The 16,953-nt window shown below is 50.2% G+C and overlaps 2 protein-coding genes across 7 annotated transcripts in view; one reads left to right on the forward strand and one right to left on the reverse strand.

Annotated features, from left to right (window-relative positions):
- The window catches only part of DBH (dopamine beta-hydroxylase), a 90,733-nt gene extending 88,231 nt beyond the window's left edge, over positions 1–2,502 (forward strand). The window contains exon 12 of the mRNA XM_073637800.1: positions 1,894–2,502. Within this exon, the coding sequence (XP_073493901.1) occupies positions 1,894–2,028 (135 nt within the window). The 3' untranslated portion in view covers positions 2,029–2,502. The remainder of the gene's footprint in view (positions 1–1,893) is intronic.
- A 4,243-nt stretch (positions 2,503–6,745) lies between these two features.
- Positions 6,746–16,953, reverse strand: part of SARDH (sarcosine dehydrogenase) — a 96,030-nt gene continuing 85,822 nt past the window's right edge. For all 6 annotated transcript variants that reach the window (XM_073640249.1, XM_073640245.1, XM_073640250.1 and 3 more), the window contains exons 19-21: positions 11,045–11,213; positions 10,099–10,234; positions 6,746–7,138 (exon numbers count right to left, since the gene is read on the reverse strand). In XM_073640249.1, coding sequence (XP_073496350.1) covers positions 7,013–7,138; positions 10,099–10,234; positions 11,045–11,213 — 431 coding nt within the window. In that variant the 3' untranslated portion in view covers positions 6,746–7,012. The remainder of the gene's footprint in view (positions 7,139–10,098; positions 10,235–11,044; positions 11,214–16,953) is intronic.

The following is a 16,953-nucleotide window of genomic DNA, read 5'->3' on the forward strand; positions in this document are numbered from 1 at the left end:
TGGTAGTGTGGATAAGCAGAGCTCAGCAATGTAGCAGAGCTGGGAAGGTCAGGGGGCACACTTGTGGTAGTGTGGATAAGCATAGCTCAGCAATGTAGCAGAGCTGGGAAGGTCAGGGGGCACACTTGTGGTAGTGTGCATAAGCATAGCTCAGCAATGTAGCAGAGCTGGGAAGGTCAGGGGGCACACTTGTGGTAGTGTGGATAAGCAGAGCTCAGCAATGTAGCAGAGCTGGGAAGGTCAGGGGGCACACTTGTGGTAGTGTGGATAAGCATAGCTCAGCAATGTAGCAGAGCTGGGAAGGTCAGGGGGCACACTTGTGGTAGTGTGGATAAGCAGAGCTCAGCAATGTAGCAGAGCTGGGAAGGTCAGGGGGCACACTTGTGGTAGTGTGGATAAGCATAGCTCAGCAATGTAGCAGAGCTGGGAAGGTCAGGGGGCACACTTGTGGTAGTGTGCATAAGTATAGCTCAGCAATGTAGCAGAGCTGGGAAGGTCAGGGGGCACACTTGTGGTAGTGTGGATAAGCAGAGCTCAGCAATGTAGCAGAGCTGGGAAGGTCAGGGGGCACACTTGTGGTAGTGTGGATAAGCAGAGCTCAGCAATGTAGCAGAGCTGGGAAGGTCAGGAGGCACACTTGTGGTAGTGTGGATAAGCAGAGCTCAGCAATGTAGCAGAGCTGGGAAGGTCAGGGGGCACACTTGTGGTAGTGTGGATAAGCAGAGCTAGATATCTCAGGAGACATACTTGTGGTAGTATGGGTAAGCAGTGTGGTAGTGGGATGCCAAACTACCTGAATACTCAGTTATCAAGATAACCTGACACGCACAGCCGCAGAGGGCGCTGGCCCCAGGAGGAGAAGGATGGAGCGCCTGGTAGTGGAGCCGGGACAGGTAACAGTACAGCAGTGACCCTATGAGGTAGTGGAGCCTTTTGGCCCTCCCAGGCTCCAGGTCTCATGTGCATTTGCCCCCTCTATAGTTCCATCCCTGAAGTACCCGCTAAATCCCCCATCTGTAATAAAGAAAATGGGCCGGGTGAGGGGTGAAGGGGCCTCTAGATTTTGCCTTCAGCTTGAAGTATACATTTAGTAGCTTTTTCCCTGCACTGAACCTGGGAATAATGTAACCTTCGTCCCACGCATTTCTTAAAGAACGCTGAAGAATACAAATTATATATAAAGGTGTGGAGGGATCAGGCTCTGGAAAGCCCTCGTTTTATAGAGCGTGAGACACAGAAACCTATAATTCCCTAATCTGTACGCGGCGCAGTCCTACACTGCACTTTTCTCCGTGCGCCTGTGAATACGGCTTTGTTTTCGCTCTGAGCTGGGTGAAATGTTTTCCCACGGGGAAGGAACAAGTAATCTTTTTGGGGATAAACACTACTAATGCGCTGCTCACCCACGCTGCTAGTGAGATGGAATAAACACGAGCGCCCCCGACGCCCCCGACGCTCGCTCGCTCTGAGGAGGAGGCCGAATCTCTCAGCGTTTCTTATATATATATTTTTTTTTTTTAACTTGCCGTAGAATGGAAAAGGTATTTTTTATTTTGGCTCTTTTTTCTCTCTGCGGGAAGGTGTTTGTAGGAAATTGAATGACAGATTTTGTGCCGCATTGAAGAAGAAAAAAATAGTAAGTCTATTGAAAAAGGACTGCGGAAACCTGCTGGGATTTAACAGGGGAATGACCCCGATATACAGAGAGGTTACTAGCGGGAAGGGGGCGGGGTGGGCATTATGGGATTGGGGTTTGTCATCCAGGACCCTCTCGACAATTCCTAATTTTTGTTCCCCTATAGAGGTACCCAATAGCAAAGGGTATGGGGTTAACCACCACTACTGCCCCTATAAAAATCCAGCACTGACTGCCTGCGCTTTACGCCTTTTCAGGGTGAGTGGGAGAAGCAGCCATTACCAGTGATTAAAGAAGCCCTGGCACCCAAAGTTACAAGCTGCCCACCCCAAGAGGTCTCCGTGCCTGCCAGACCAGCCATCGTGACTATAAAGAATTGGGGATACCATTGAAGACATTGATGGAAAAACCCAATTCATCCCTTTTCTTTGGGCTTTTGCTTCAAACAGTCTGATCACATCGCCATCAACGAGTGATGCTAAGTATTCAATCACCTCTCTATAAAGATAAAAATATTTTTGGACAGATGAGCAGAAAACCTATCTGTATCTCCACATTTTCACAACACATTTTTTTTTCTGTCATTTAAAGGAGCTGTAGCATTCAATTTTTAATGTTTGATAAGTTAGAGGTCTTTTCTGGCTGATTCTAACAAGAGGTTTCCCATTTCTGTATGTTCCTTCGCTCCCGAGTTATCATATTTTAAAATATTAGTATTTTAGAGAAAAATAGGTTTACAGTACATTAAAAGGTAGGGGCGCTGTTGCATTGATATCTATGGAAAGTGATTGCTGACTGCTGTGGTGAACAGCGGTACTGCAAGTGATTGTAATTGTGGACTGCAAAAATGAATGAACCAAGTATGTTCTGGGAGAAAAGAATTGTGTTCTATTAAAGTTATTTCTAATCTGTTCCAGTGTGAGATTAATATTTCTATCAACATATTAGAGTAGGAAGAGGAAAGTAGATTTTTGGGAAAAGATTTAGTAGAAATTGGCACTTATTAATGTTAATCGCTGCCTTTATTGCACTTATGAGTCCAGTGGGCGGTCTCACTCAATGAGTGACAGCCTTCTATGTTGTCAGTTGAGTAGGACCGCCCTCCGGAATCATAAGCACAGCAAGACAGTGATCAATAAATTACAGGTTATACCAAAACGATATATCGATCTGCCCAGCTCTGTCTCCTCCATCGCTTGCTGCCCTCAGACTGGACACCATATTTAATGGAAGAATTTCCCTTTAAGCGTGTATCACTCATAAACCAAGAGAACACTTATCGGTGTGCGGAGTCCTCCCGGAATCCGCTGCCGTCTTCTTCCTCATGTAGCCAGATCCTAAGGTATGTACCTTACAGCAGCCACATCTTATAGTTATGGAAATCTCGTGTAGTCACAGAGTCACCCGGGCTTCACAAGCTGCATAGTCACGCTTGGCCTAGTGGAGTAAGCCATGGTTGCCATTAGTTCCAAACTGGCCAGGACTATCCCAATTTTTACATAAAATAATAAAAAAAATTTTTTTTTAGATAAAATAATGGCAATAATTTGGGGGTTTTATGTAAAATCTGCCCAAAAGAAGGTGGCCCTGTTCGATTTTCAGGCGTGACTTTACTACCAATAGCAATGCTGATAAGTATTAGTGAGCCGTTACCAGACATCTCCTGATCTTTGCCTTATATCTCAAAGACCAAATGGATGGGACATGCTGAAATTCAACATGCCTGATCCTTCTTTCTTCCAGCATCTGAAAATAGGGGCACACCCATAGACATACTGTTGGTGGGTTTAGACGACATTAAAAGGGGCGATCCAGCTCCTCTCACTTGCACATCTGTAAGGCATCAGTTGATTTTACGTGCACTCGACAAGTATCGGGCTCTTCTCACAGAAGAGCTGTTGGAAAATCCCTTTAAATCTATTATGTATGGCCACTTTAAGGCTGGGATCACATGATATGACCATGGCGCGCAGACATGCGCTTTTACTACAAATTGGCATGATTTTGTTTTATCCGCATGTGGCCATTAACGGCACCGATTTGCGTTAGAACCACACGTTGGCTGCACCGTGTAGACCAGGACTGAACCTTCAGTGTCTCCTCACAGCTGTCATATAAGCTGCGCTCAGCAGAACTGAACTCCTCTAAGGAACTTGGCATCCTCACTGAATCCTCCCGAGGGGCCGCAAACTATTTACACCGAAGACATCGGTCCCCTTGTCAGTTTACAGATGAATTGGTGGAGTCAGGAGCGAGAACGGAGCGCTTAGTTGTCACGAAAAAAAAAAAGGATAACTTCAGTGAGGTCTTTATCGTATTCGCCCGGAGTCAGAGAAACGCAATCTCCATATTTTCGTTTGGAACTTTATCTCATACATGAATATGAGGCGGCAGACAGCTGGCATCGGAGCCGGGCAATGCCCTCCGGGGATTTCACTGAACGGCTAATGAATCTCAGAAAGGTTAAATTGTGCAAGAACTGGGAGATTACGTAATGTCAGGGCAATGCTCGGATCTGGAACTGACATGTCGGGGTGGGCAAAAAAAGATACAAGGTCTGTGCCTTTAAGGAGGACCCCCATAGTCTGTGGTCGCAGACAGCGCACTGCTTAGCGACATATTCCTATAACAGATATCACTTACTTACTTCCGTCTCATCACACCATACATTACAGCTATTAAAATACGGCTCATCCTGAGCCTCCTGCTTCACCAACAGATTAACAACAAGCATAAAATGGAAAAAAAAGTTAAAGGGGCAGTGCATGATTAGAAACAGCTCCACATCTGCTCACAGGTTATGTTTGGTATTGCAACTCAGTCCTGACCTGCAACACTAGACATGTATGTAGCTGTTTCTACAAGAATTTCCAAATTTTGGCAAGCCCTTTAATTCTGCATGACAGCACTGATATATATGCTTTCAAACGCTGGAGGGGTACATAACTCGATAAGTCTCCACTCAGGGTGCAGCCTCCTCGCCAATCAGCTGGGCAATTCTATGGCGCCCACTCAAATGAAGCGGTTTACCAGGAGTTCGGGACCCCCTTTATGACACCCACATGTCATAATACTCTCCATAGGACAATCCCTTTAAACGGTGGTCATTAGTAGAATCGGCGTGAATCCGGTTAAACATTAAGGGCCCAAGGAAAGATGTCTAATGTCCCATCGTTGCCATATTGGTTGTAACCAATAGATTAATACAAAATGATCATAAAAATATATAAAATGAAGAAAGTAATGAAATTAAAAAATGGCTGAAAAATGATAATAAGAAATAGCTGAAAAATTGTAATAAATTTGCAGGAAAAATTAATGACATCTAAATTAACTGAAAACTTATAATAAAAAAATGATTAAAAAATGACAAAAAAATATAAAAAAAAATAATTTTAAAGAATTTTGATCCAGTTTCAGGATATGAATTTAAAGGGGAAAATAATCTGGAAATACGACCATGTATGCTGAGATACGAACTGTAGCTGAGCTCAGTAGCGGAGTCCGCCGCGGGGGGCTGGGGGTTTCGTCTTCGTTTGTTATATTTTTGGTGCTATTGTTAGGTAGAAGTTTCCTGCCGTCAGCGCTCACAATAAGACAGCTTGACACAGGTAACGCTCGCTCACTGTCATAATCATAGAGCAGTCACGGTTCTCAAACACCCAGCCACCCCCGCAGAGCACGAACAATGTGTCACCCCGCATTGTGCATTCAGCCCCCCTCCAGCTAAAAGAAACATTTACTTACCCAGACTACGGTCTACCTGATGTTAAAAATCAGTACGCTTGGCGGTGACTGAAAACCTTTTATCTTTGCCCCTATAAAGTTCTCTATCAGTCGAATACAATTGGTTAAATAGGTTGTCCAAGTTTTTAAAAAATAACTTTGTTCCAAAAACAGCGCCACTCATGTCTATGGGTCAAATCTGGAATTGCACCTTGGTTCCATTAAAATGAATTTGGCTCAATTGCAATACCCCACACAACCTGTGGACAGGTGTGGCGCTGTTTTACAAAGACAGCAGCCATGTTTTTCTAATCTTGTAAAAATCCTTTAATTGTATACTTAACTCATGGAAACAGTGTTGAATGTTGCCACCTATGCAGATAGCCAGTACGTTTTTAAGGGCTACTATGAAAAGTTCCATACCAACTTCAACAGGATTTGTCAAAAGTGACCACTTTTTGCTTTTATTCTCCCGTGAGTATTCAATTTTTTCTTCTTTTAAAATCCACCATGCGGTTCCAGAGATATGGGCCTTCTTATTCAGTGCTAATTTTTATGGTCTTTATAGAGAGGCGTGGCTTACAGGGTAATTATGCAGAGCAACATATAGACACGCCCCGAGGATCTGTGAGCCACGCCCCCGAGGATCTGTGAGACACACCCCCTTACTAAAAAACATACAAATTAGCAGCATATAAAAAAGGCCCATATCTCTAGAACCGCAGGACAGATTTTAAAAAGAAAAGTGCGGAATTCTCAGCAGAACATCGGGCATAAAATTAGAGCAAAAAATGGCCACTTGTCACCTGTTGTTTAGTCCTCTTTAAAGGGATTAAAAAAACATCTCAGCTTTTCTTCAGAAGTAGCGCCACACTTGTCTGCAGGCTGTGTGTGCTATTGAAGCCCGGCTCCATTAACTTCATTAGAGCTGTGCTGTTTTTGGAAGAAAGCAGATGTTTTTCTAATCCTGTACAACCCCTTTATGACGATAATGATATTGAATTTTGGGACCTTCATATATGAGAAAGGACAAATCCCTCTCTAGCTCATCCCCATTCCTTATGCAGACAGCAAATTCTCATTTCACAAACTGGAGGGATATGAATGACTGCTGCCCAGGACCAGGGAAAGGCAACAGGTCCTCTTTGATGGTGGTTTCCCATCATGACTCCATTGTTTGATCGGGGTCGGTGAAGGTTGGACCGTTGGACCATACCATTATGTATAAGAGGTGTGACAAGTGATACAACCTCATAGCCCCACTTAGAAATTGGGTCCAGCAATCAAACCTCCAACGACCAAACTTTTGAGGGATGCATGGACCATGACTATGACCATGCTACACCTATCATGTCCCCCATTGTAAAGAAGGTTATAGAAGACTTATTAACATGGCAATATTCTGGTTATTTCACGTACATAATCTACGCAGCTCAGGCAATACATTATTGGCTTTATAAGTAAGTTTCCTTTAGTCCTTTCTGCCAAAATGGCGGTTTGATCGGTTAATCGAAGATGGGCAGTGTTGCCATTATTCATAGAGGACTTGGGTACAAGTTCTCTAGGTAATGATTGAACCTCCGTGGCTAGTAAGAGAAGTAAAATGTTAATAAGTGTGTCTCATGATCAGTTTGTGTCACCGGGACCAGTTCAGTAAATCCCCTTGACTCGATTATTATTGGGGTCAAATGGAGACTTGAGGTGGGCTTCTGCCAGGTACGTCACCCCCATCCTCTCCAGAGCATATTCTCCGCTGCGAACAAAATCCAAAGTGACCTGCAGAAAGAAGATCAAAATCAGGTGTCGAAATCAATGGAGTAAATTATTATTATTTATTTATTTTACAAAATCTGATTAATAATGGGCACCACTACAAAAAAACACAAGCCTTAATACAGCTCTATTGACAGAAAAATAAAAGATTTTGGAAGGCGTGGAACAATTGAATGCTAGAGGAGCTCACTGGTAATTTGTTGTCCAAAGACAGATCACAATATTGGATGGTACTTAGATAACCTCGCCATACACTTCCATGCACTCTAAAGCTAAAATTATTTTGCCAATGACGCAGGCGATGCCAAATATAAATAAATAAATAAATAAATAAAAAGACCAAGTACTCCCCTCTCTGATGCCTCTCAGCTTCTGTACCAATGCAGCCCAGGTTTCCCGCCGGACTCTACTTCCTGGTGTCATCTCAACACAAAAACTAGCCAATCATTAGCGGCAGTGGGGACACGCCTGAAAAAGTGATTGGTCAGGAGGCAAGATCAGGAAGTGGAGACTGGGCAGTGCCAGAATGGGAGCAGCGGGGAAGACTGAGGAAGAGGGGTTTTGTTTTTTTTACTAGCCGACAACCCTCTGATTAAGGGTGGAAAGAAAACTTTAGTGCCAGGTCATCGGTGGCAGCCTCTTCAGCTGGAGAGGATTATTGAGCCTACGGTGGTCATCCTCAAAACTGCTCCTGGTAAATGGTAAGTAATGGTGGGCAGATGTCGGGCTGACTGTGCATAGAGTTGTTGCTTCACCTTATGTCTCCTTTTTCATAAATGTTTTGTCTTTCTGGCAGAGCGTTATTCGCAGAACGTGCAGCTCCTCAGCTTTATAGGTAGATTAATGATCCTGGCACACAGGCTTCTCCTGAAATCACTGCACCCATCACCCCCAGGTCTTGATTATCTGACCATGTTTTACGAGACTGAACAACCAGTGAACCGACCATCAACTTATAACGTTCTCCAGAGGGCCGCGCCAGCTGGATCCGGGTTGTAAAATAGCTCGTTAGCTAATGAATGTGACATAAAACAGCTGGTATGGAATGAGATGCGCCGTATCTTTATACGGTGCCAGATTCATTTCACTGATAAGTGCCAGCGAGCATTGTGTGTGACGGGTCGTAAGAGCGGCAGGAAGATAAATTGTACATGTTGTGCCCCCTTTTCCTTAATGAGTATTTCTTTTACCTCTCCAAAAGAAGAAAAAAAAAATCACAAACGAGCTTTCCGGGCCAATAAAGTGATCGATAAGGCTGGACCAATTTATATGATGAACTGCGCCATTACATTAATGGTGGCCGGGACTTCCCAAGACCATGGACAAAGGCTTATGATCGTTATATCCTGAATTATGATACAGAAGGGACGGGGAAAGCCAGAAAGTGAATCTGCGGAGAATTAGGGTCCAGGGTTCTGCTCAATTAGTGGTTGGAAATTATACACAAGGTAAGGACCGATGTACAGGGGGCCACCACGGGAAATTAGGACCGTCTCTACGAGACTATAGCATTATTGGGTTAATTACAACCCAAAATGGCGGCAACACTAAGTCATCTGAAAGAAGGATTGATGCAGAAGCTCGTGGACTAGACTCATAACAAATCCAGATATTGCAGCAGAATATGGGTCTTAGCATATGGTCTTCTGCTTATTGGCCCGCCCAGGGTACATTACCAAACCTCAGAGGCATAACTAGGGGCCCCGATTCATTAGATTCATAGATTCGCAACCAACATACGTGCAAAATGTTCCAAATTGCTACATTTTTCCAAAAATTTACTAAATTTTCCCAGGTAAATTCTTCCTGCTCCAAGTCAAGCCACAAATGAGCCATATCTGCTCTGTGACCCCTCTCGATGATGCCTTTATGTCCCCATTAGTGAGAATGAGGTGCTAACATTCAGCTTCACTGTACGCTGTAAAGTGAGCTGCTCTATATTTCTCTAGCGAAACCCATTGTGCTGACATCTAGTGGACAGTGTGAAAGCTGCAACATTTTACAAGGTCAACAAAATAAACATCTCAATTTTTTTTTTTTTAGAAAATTGTTGACAGACTATTTTTTCTTCCCATACGCTGAATACTTCCCTACTAATCAATTAGGCAGCATTCTACCTTTCATGACACACAGCTTAATAAACACCAGCAAAGTGTTATAAGAGGTGATAGGAAAATGACTACGTTACAGATTATTTTTACTCTAGGGATAAAGGCTCCTCTCTGGGGACTGACAAATGAAATTCAGATGCCCACAAGTCTCCTTTTGATGGGAATCATTATACCTGCCCCCGACAATGGGCCAAAAATAAATGATTTAAAGAGCGGTTTTAATATATGGCCAATGGCATTGAGTTTCTGCCAAAAATAGACAACTGCTAACGTAACGTATAGAGTAACACACGTGCTCGCATCCAATGCAGAGGAATTCATGCCGATTCACAAAATTGTTCCTTAAGTGTCCCTTCATCTTAGCTTTAACCCCATCAGTTCCGATGCTGAACGGATGAGGCAAACTTATTGTACATGTAAAAGAACTTTCCAGGTTATATTAAGAAATTGCTTAAATATCAATTTGGGCCCCGCAGCAAAAATTAAAAATATGCCCCCAATTATAGTGCCAGGTTTTCCTACCCAAGACAAAAAGGGCCTGGAGTTTCCTTTCTCTGTGCATTCATTGTTGGCCAATTTCCTATTCCTTTGTTTATAACCAATGTAGTTCCTCAGGGGAGGGGCTTGTTTGCCAGCCAATAGCAAAGTGGATGGGTGTAGCCAGTGCTAAGCCACCCCTCCCCAAGGAGTCTTCTATTGTAGGCAAGCTCTCATGTTAAATGTGACATCTACCTGTACCATGATCGCATCGTTTTTTCTATTTAGTCTCCCCTCATTGGTCTAAATTGCTTTGGAATTTGTAATGCCGATTTCTGATTGGTCAGAAAGTTGACTAAATGAACTCATACTCACCGGACTTCCATCAGGATTTCTGATGTAACCATACGCAATGGTTTTATTAATTGCAAATCCAAAGTTGGCCCTTCTGATGTGACCGACAGCTACACCATTCCTCCAAATGGCTTCTAGACCAAAAAGAGGGACTTTCCTGGATAATTCAAGAAAACACAGATAAAGATAAGAAATTGCGTGAATAAATTTAAAGAAAAATATGGCTGACGGCTGTTTTTTGGTTGTTTTCTTTTTACCAGAAATAGCGCCACACCTGTCTACAGGTTGGTTGTGATATTGCAGTTTGGTCCTATTCACTTGAACGGGGCTAAACTGCAATACCAAACCAGAAATAGCGCCACACCTGTCTACAGGTTGGTTGTGATATTGCAGTTTGGTCCTATTCACTTGAAAGGGGCTAAACTGCAATACCAAACCAGAAATAGCGCCACACCTGTCTACAGTTTGGTTGTGGTATTGCAGTTTGGTCCTATTCACTTGAAAGGGGCTAAACTGCAATACCAAACCAGAAATAGCGCCACACCTGTCTACAGTTTGGTTGTGGTATTGCAGTTTGGTCCTATTCACTTGAATGGGGCTAACCTGCAATACCAAACTGAAACAGCCAAAAAAATCCTTTGAAAAAATGCATTATTTTATCGATCGCTCTGTTGACAGATAACTAAGGTGAAAGAAGAAGAACCCACTAGCGGCACAGAGTATTTCAGGAGAAAACTGCTTCTGTGTGTGGTCATACCTTGTGAACTAATATATCTGTAGTACTGAAGGACATAGTTGCATGTGGTAGAGCAAAGGTAACAAGGAGGGTTATATACTGAAAAACCCACAAGCAGCACAGAGTATTTTAGGAGAGGAATGTAATCTTGTGGGAGAGAAGTTGCACAACATCAGGAAAGCAAAATAAACTAAGCGATCGGAGACCAAGGAGTTAAAAAAAAACACTTACTCATTGATAGTAAATCCCACCAGCCGCTTACGAAGCCCCTCAGTCTTCTGCTTCTCCAGAGCTTCCCGTCCTAGGAATGGGACGCTGGATTTGAGTTTACAAGTAAAGGCGAGGCCGGCCTCCAGAGGGGAGTCATCGGGGCGCAGGTCTGCATGCCAGTGCCGGTAGCCTAGAAAACAGGAGTATTTACATATCACACGTTTCCTCCCATGTTGAATGTCGTCCACACTCAACCAAGTACAGTGATATTCTGGAATCTCTGGGGCCGCTCAGCGTGGCGTTATTTACAGTCACTCAAGATGGCGGCACTTGTACTTTTACTGTTGTCTCCTCTACACAGGACAGTCCCGGAGGCAGTCTCCCCTCTGTAACCTGGGGCAGCACAGTTAAAGATCTTTCCACTGCTTATCTGCTGGCCACTAATCAGAAACATGCTCAGGATTACTACAAATGCAACAGACGCATGAACCCCAGCAACAGACACATGGACCCCAGAAACAGGCGCGTCACCCCAGCAACAGACACATGGACCCCAGCAACAGACACAGGAACCCAAGCAACAGACATATGAACCCCAGCAACAGACACATGGACCCCAGAAACAGGCGCGTCACCCCAGCAACAGACACATGGACCCCAGCAACAGACACAGGAACCCAAGCAACAGACATATGAACCCCAGCAACAGACACATGGACCCCAGAAACAGGCGCGTCACCCCAGCAACAGACACATGGACCCCAGCAACAGACACAGGAACCCAAGCAACAGACACATGGACCCCAGAAACAGGCGCGTCACCCCAGCAACAGACACATGGACCCCAGCAACAGACGCAGGAACCCCAGCAACAGACACATGAACCCCAGCAACAGACACATGGACCCCAGAAACAGGCGCGTCACCCCAGTAACAGACACATGGACCCCAGTAACAGACGCAGGAACCCCAGCAACAGACACATGGACCCCAGCAACAGACACATGGACCCCAGAAACAGGCGCGTCACCCCAGCAACAGACACATGGACCCCAGAAACAGGCGCGTCACCCCAGCAACAGACACATGGACCCCAGCAACAGACGCAGGAACCCCAGCAACAGACACATGGACTCCAGAAACAGGCGCGTCACCCCAGCAACAGACACATGGACCCCAGCAACAGACACAGGAACCCAAGCAACAGACACATGGACCCCAGAAACAGGCACGTCACCCCAGCAACAGACACATGGACCCCAGCAACAGACGCAGGAACCCAAGCAACAGACACATGGACCCCAGAAACAGGCGCGTCACCCCAGCAACAGACACATGGACCCCAGCAACAGACGCAGGAACCCCAGCAACAGACACATGGACCCCAGCAACAGACACATGGACCCCAGAAACAGGCGCGTCACCCCAGTAACAGACACATGGACCCCAGTAACAGACGCAGGAACCCCAGCAACAGACACATGGACCCCAGAAACAGGCACGTCACCCCAGCAACAGACACATGGACCCCAGCAACAGACACATGAACCCCAGCAACAGACACATGAACCCCAGCAACAGACACATGAACCCCAGCAACAGACACATGGACCCTAGAAACAGGCACGTCACCCCAGCAACAGACACATGGACCCCAGCAACAGACGCAGGACATCTGCAACAGACGCGGGATCCCTGCAACAGACGCGGGACCCTTGCAACAGACGCGGAACCCCTGCAACAGACGCTGACCCCCTGCAACAGACGCGGGACCCCTGCAACAGACGCGGGCCCCCTGCAACAGACGCGGCCCCCCTGCAACAGACGCGGGCCCCCTGCAACAGACGCGGGTCCCCTGCAACAGACGCGGGCCCCCTGCAACAGACGAGGGCCCCCTGCAACAGACGAGGGCCCCCTGCAACAGACGAGGGCCCCCTGCAACAGACGCTGGCCCCCTGCAACAGACGCTGGCCCCCTGCAACAGACGCTGGCCCCCTGCAACAGACGCTGGCCCCCTGCAACAGATGCTGGCCCCCTGCAACAGACTTAGAATCCCTGCAATAGTCACGGGATCCCAGCAACAGACGCGAGTCCTCTGCAACAGACGCGGGACCCCTGCAACAGACGCGGGATCCCTGCAACAGATGCGGGACCCCTGCAACAGATGCGGGACCCCTGCAACAGATGCGGGACCCCTGCAAAAGACGCGGGACCCCTGCAAAAGACGCGGGACATCTGCAACAGACGCTGACCCCCTGCAACAGACGCGGGCCCCCTGCAACAGACGCGGGCCCCCTGCAACAGACGCGGGCCCCCTGCAACAGACGCGGGTCCCCTGCAACAGACGCGGGACATCTGCAACAGACGCTGCCCCCCTGCAACAGACGCTGGCCCCCTGCAACAGACGCGGGACCCCTGCAACAGACGCTGACCCCCTGCAACAGACGCTGGCCCCCTGCAACAGACTTAGAATCCCTGCAATAGTCACGGGATCCCAGCAACAGACGCGAGTCCTCTGCAGCAGACACGGTGCCCCATCAACAGACACGGGACCCCTGCAACAGACGCGGGACCCCAGCAACAGAAGTGGGACCCCGCAACAGGTGCGTCACCCCATCAACAGACGCGGGACCCCTGCAACAGACGCGGGATCCCTGCAACAGACGCGGGGCCCCTGCAACAGACGCGGGGCCCCTACAACAGACGCGGGGCCCCTGCAACAGACGCTGACCCCCTGCAACAGACGCGGGACATCTGCAACAGACGCTGACCCCCTGCAACAGACGCTGACCCCCTGCAACAGACGCGGGCCCCCTGCAACAGACGCGGGCCCCCTGCAACAGACGCGGGCACCCTGCAACAGACGCGGGTCCCCTGCAACAGACGCGGGCCCCCTGCAACAGACGCGGGCCCCCTGCAACAGACGCGGGCCCCCTGCAACAGACGAGGGCCCCCTGCAACAGACGAGGGCCCCCTGCAACAGACGAGGGCCCCCTGCAACAGACGAGGGCCCCCTGCAACAGACGCTGGCCCCCTGCAACAGACGCTGGCCCCCTGCAACAGATGCTGGCCCCCTGCAACAGACTTAGAATCCCTGCAATAGTCACGGGATCCCAGCAACAGACGCGAGTCCTCTGCAACAGACGCAGGACCCCTGCAACAGACGCGGGATCCCTGCAACAGATGCGGGACCCCTGCAACAGACGCGGGACATCTGCAACAGACGCGGGACATCTGCAACAGACGCTGACCCCCTGCAACAGACGCGGGCCCCCTGCAACAGACGCGGGCCCCCTGCAACAGACGCGGGTCCCCTGCAACAGACGCGGGACATCTGCAACAGACGCTGCCCCCCTGCAACAGACGCTGGCCCCCTGCAACAGACGCGGGACCCCTGCAACAGACGCGGGACATCTGCAACAGACGCTGGCCCCCTGCAACAGACTTAGAATCCCTGCAATAGTCACGGGATCCCAGCAACAGACGCGAGTTCTCTGCAGCAGACACGGTGCCCCATCAACAGACACGGGACCCCTGCAACAGACGCGGGACCCCAGCAACAGACGCTGGCCCCCAGCAACAGACGCTGGCCCCCTGCAACAGACGCTGGCCCCCTGCAACAGACGCTGGCCCCCTGCAACAGACGCTGGCCCTCTGCAACAGACTTAGAATCCCTGCAATAGTCACGGGATCCCAGCAACAGACGCGAGTCCTCTGCAGCAGACACGGTGCCCCATCAACAGACACGGGACCCCTGCAACAGACGCGGGACCCCTGCAACAGAAGTGGGACCCCGCAACAGGTGCGTCACCCCATCAACAGACGCGGGACCCCTGCAACAGACGCGGGATCCCTGCAACAGACGCGGGGCCCCTGCAACAGACGCGGGTCCCCTGCAACAGACGCTGACCCCCTGCAACAGACGCGGGACATCTGCAACAGACGCTGACCCCCTGCAACAGACGTGGGCCCCCTGCACAGACGCGGGCCCCCTGCAACAGACGCGGGCCCCACTGCAACAGACGCGTGCCCCCTGCAACAGAGCAACAGACGCGGGCCCCCTGCAACAGACGCGGGTCCCCTGCAACAGACGCGGGACATCTGCAACAGACGCTGCCCCCCTGCAACAGACGCTGGCCCCCTGCAACAGACGCGGGACCCCTGCAACAGACGCGGGACATCTGCAACAGACGCTGACCCCCTGCAACAGACGCTGGCCCCCTGCAACAGACTTAGAATCCCTGCAATAGTCACGGGATCCCAGCAACAGACGCGAGTCCTCTGCAGCAGACACGGTGCCCCATCAACAGACACGGGACCCCTGCAACAGACGCGGGACCCCTGCAACAGAAGTGGGACCCCGCAACAGGTGCGTCACCCCATCAACAGACGCGGGACCCCTGCAACAGACGCGGGATCCCTGCAACAGACGCGGGACCCCAGCAACAGACGCTGGCCCCCAGCAACAGACGCTGGCCCCCAGCAACAGACGCTGGCCCCCTGCAACAGACGCTGGCCCCCTGCAACAGACGCTGGCCCCCTGCAATAGACGCTGGCCCTCTGCAACAGACTTAGAATCCCTGCAATAGTCACGGGATCCCAGCAACAGACGCGAGTCCTCTGCAGCAGACACGGTGCCCCATCAACAGACACGGGACCCCTGCAACAGACGCGGGACCCCTGCAACAGAAGTGGGACCCCGCAACAGGTGCGTCACCCCATCAACAGACGCGGGACCCCTGCAACAGACGCGGGATCCCTGCAAAAGACGCGGGGCCCCTGCAACAGACGCGGGTCCCCTGCAACAGACGCGGGCCCCCTGCAACAGACGCTGGCCCCCTGCAACAGACGCGGGCCCCCTGCAACAGACGCGGGCCCCCTGCAACAGACGCGGGCACCCTGCAACAGACGCGGGCCCCCTGCAATAGACGCTGGCCCCCTGCAACAGACGCGGGACATCTGCAACAGACGCTGCCCCCCAGCAACAGACGCGGGACATCTGCAACAGACGCTGACCCCCTGCGACAGACGCTGGCCCCCTGCAACAGACGCTGGCCCCCTGCAACAGACGCTGGCCCCCTGCAACAGACTTAGAATCCCTGCAATAGTCACGGGATCCCAGCAACAGACGCGAGTCCTCTGCAGCAGACACGGTGCCCCATCAACAGACACGGGACCCCTGCAACAGACGCGGGACCCCAGCAACAGACGCTGGCCCCCAGCAACAGACGCTGGCCCCCAGCAACAGACGCTGGCCCCCTGCAACAAACGCTGGCCCCCTGCAACAGACGCTGGCCCCCTGCAACAGACTTAGAATCCCTGCAATAGTCACGGGATCCCAGCAACAGACGCGAGTCCTCTGCAGCAGACACGGTGCCCCATTAACAGACACGGGACCCCTGCAACAGACGCGGGACCCCTGCAACAGAAGTGGGACCCCGCAACAGGTGCGTCACCCCATCAACAGACGCGGGACCCCTGCAACAGACGCGGGATCCCTGCAACAGACGCGGGGCCCCTGCAACAGACGCTGACCCCCTGCAACAGACGCGGGACATCTGCAACAGACGCTGACCCCCTGCAACAGACGCTGACCCCCTGCAACAGACGCGGGCCCCCTGCAACAGACGCGGGCCCCCTGCAACAGACGCGGGCCCCCTGCAACAGACGCGGGCCCCCTGCAACAGACGCGGGCCCCCTGCAACAGACGCGGGCCCCCTGCAACAGACGCGGGCCCCCTGCAACAGACGAGGGCCCCCTGCAACAGACGCTGGCCCCCTGCAACAGACGCTGGCCCCCTGCAACAGACGCTGGCCCCCTGCAACAGATGCTGGCCCCCTGCAACAGACTTAGAATCCCTGCAATAGTCACGGGATCCCAGCAACAGACGCGAGTCCTCTGCAACAGACGCGGGACCCCTGCAACAGACG

Source organism: Phyllobates terribilis, unplaced genomic scaffold (assembly GCF_046119375.1).
Source record: "Phyllobates terribilis strain yellow unplaced genomic scaffold, ASM4611937v1 Scaffold_7__3_contigs__length_470593459, whole genome shotgun sequence".
In the NCBI taxonomy this organism is placed as follows: domain Eukaryota; kingdom Metazoa; phylum Chordata; class Amphibia; order Anura; family Dendrobatidae; genus Phyllobates; species Phyllobates terribilis.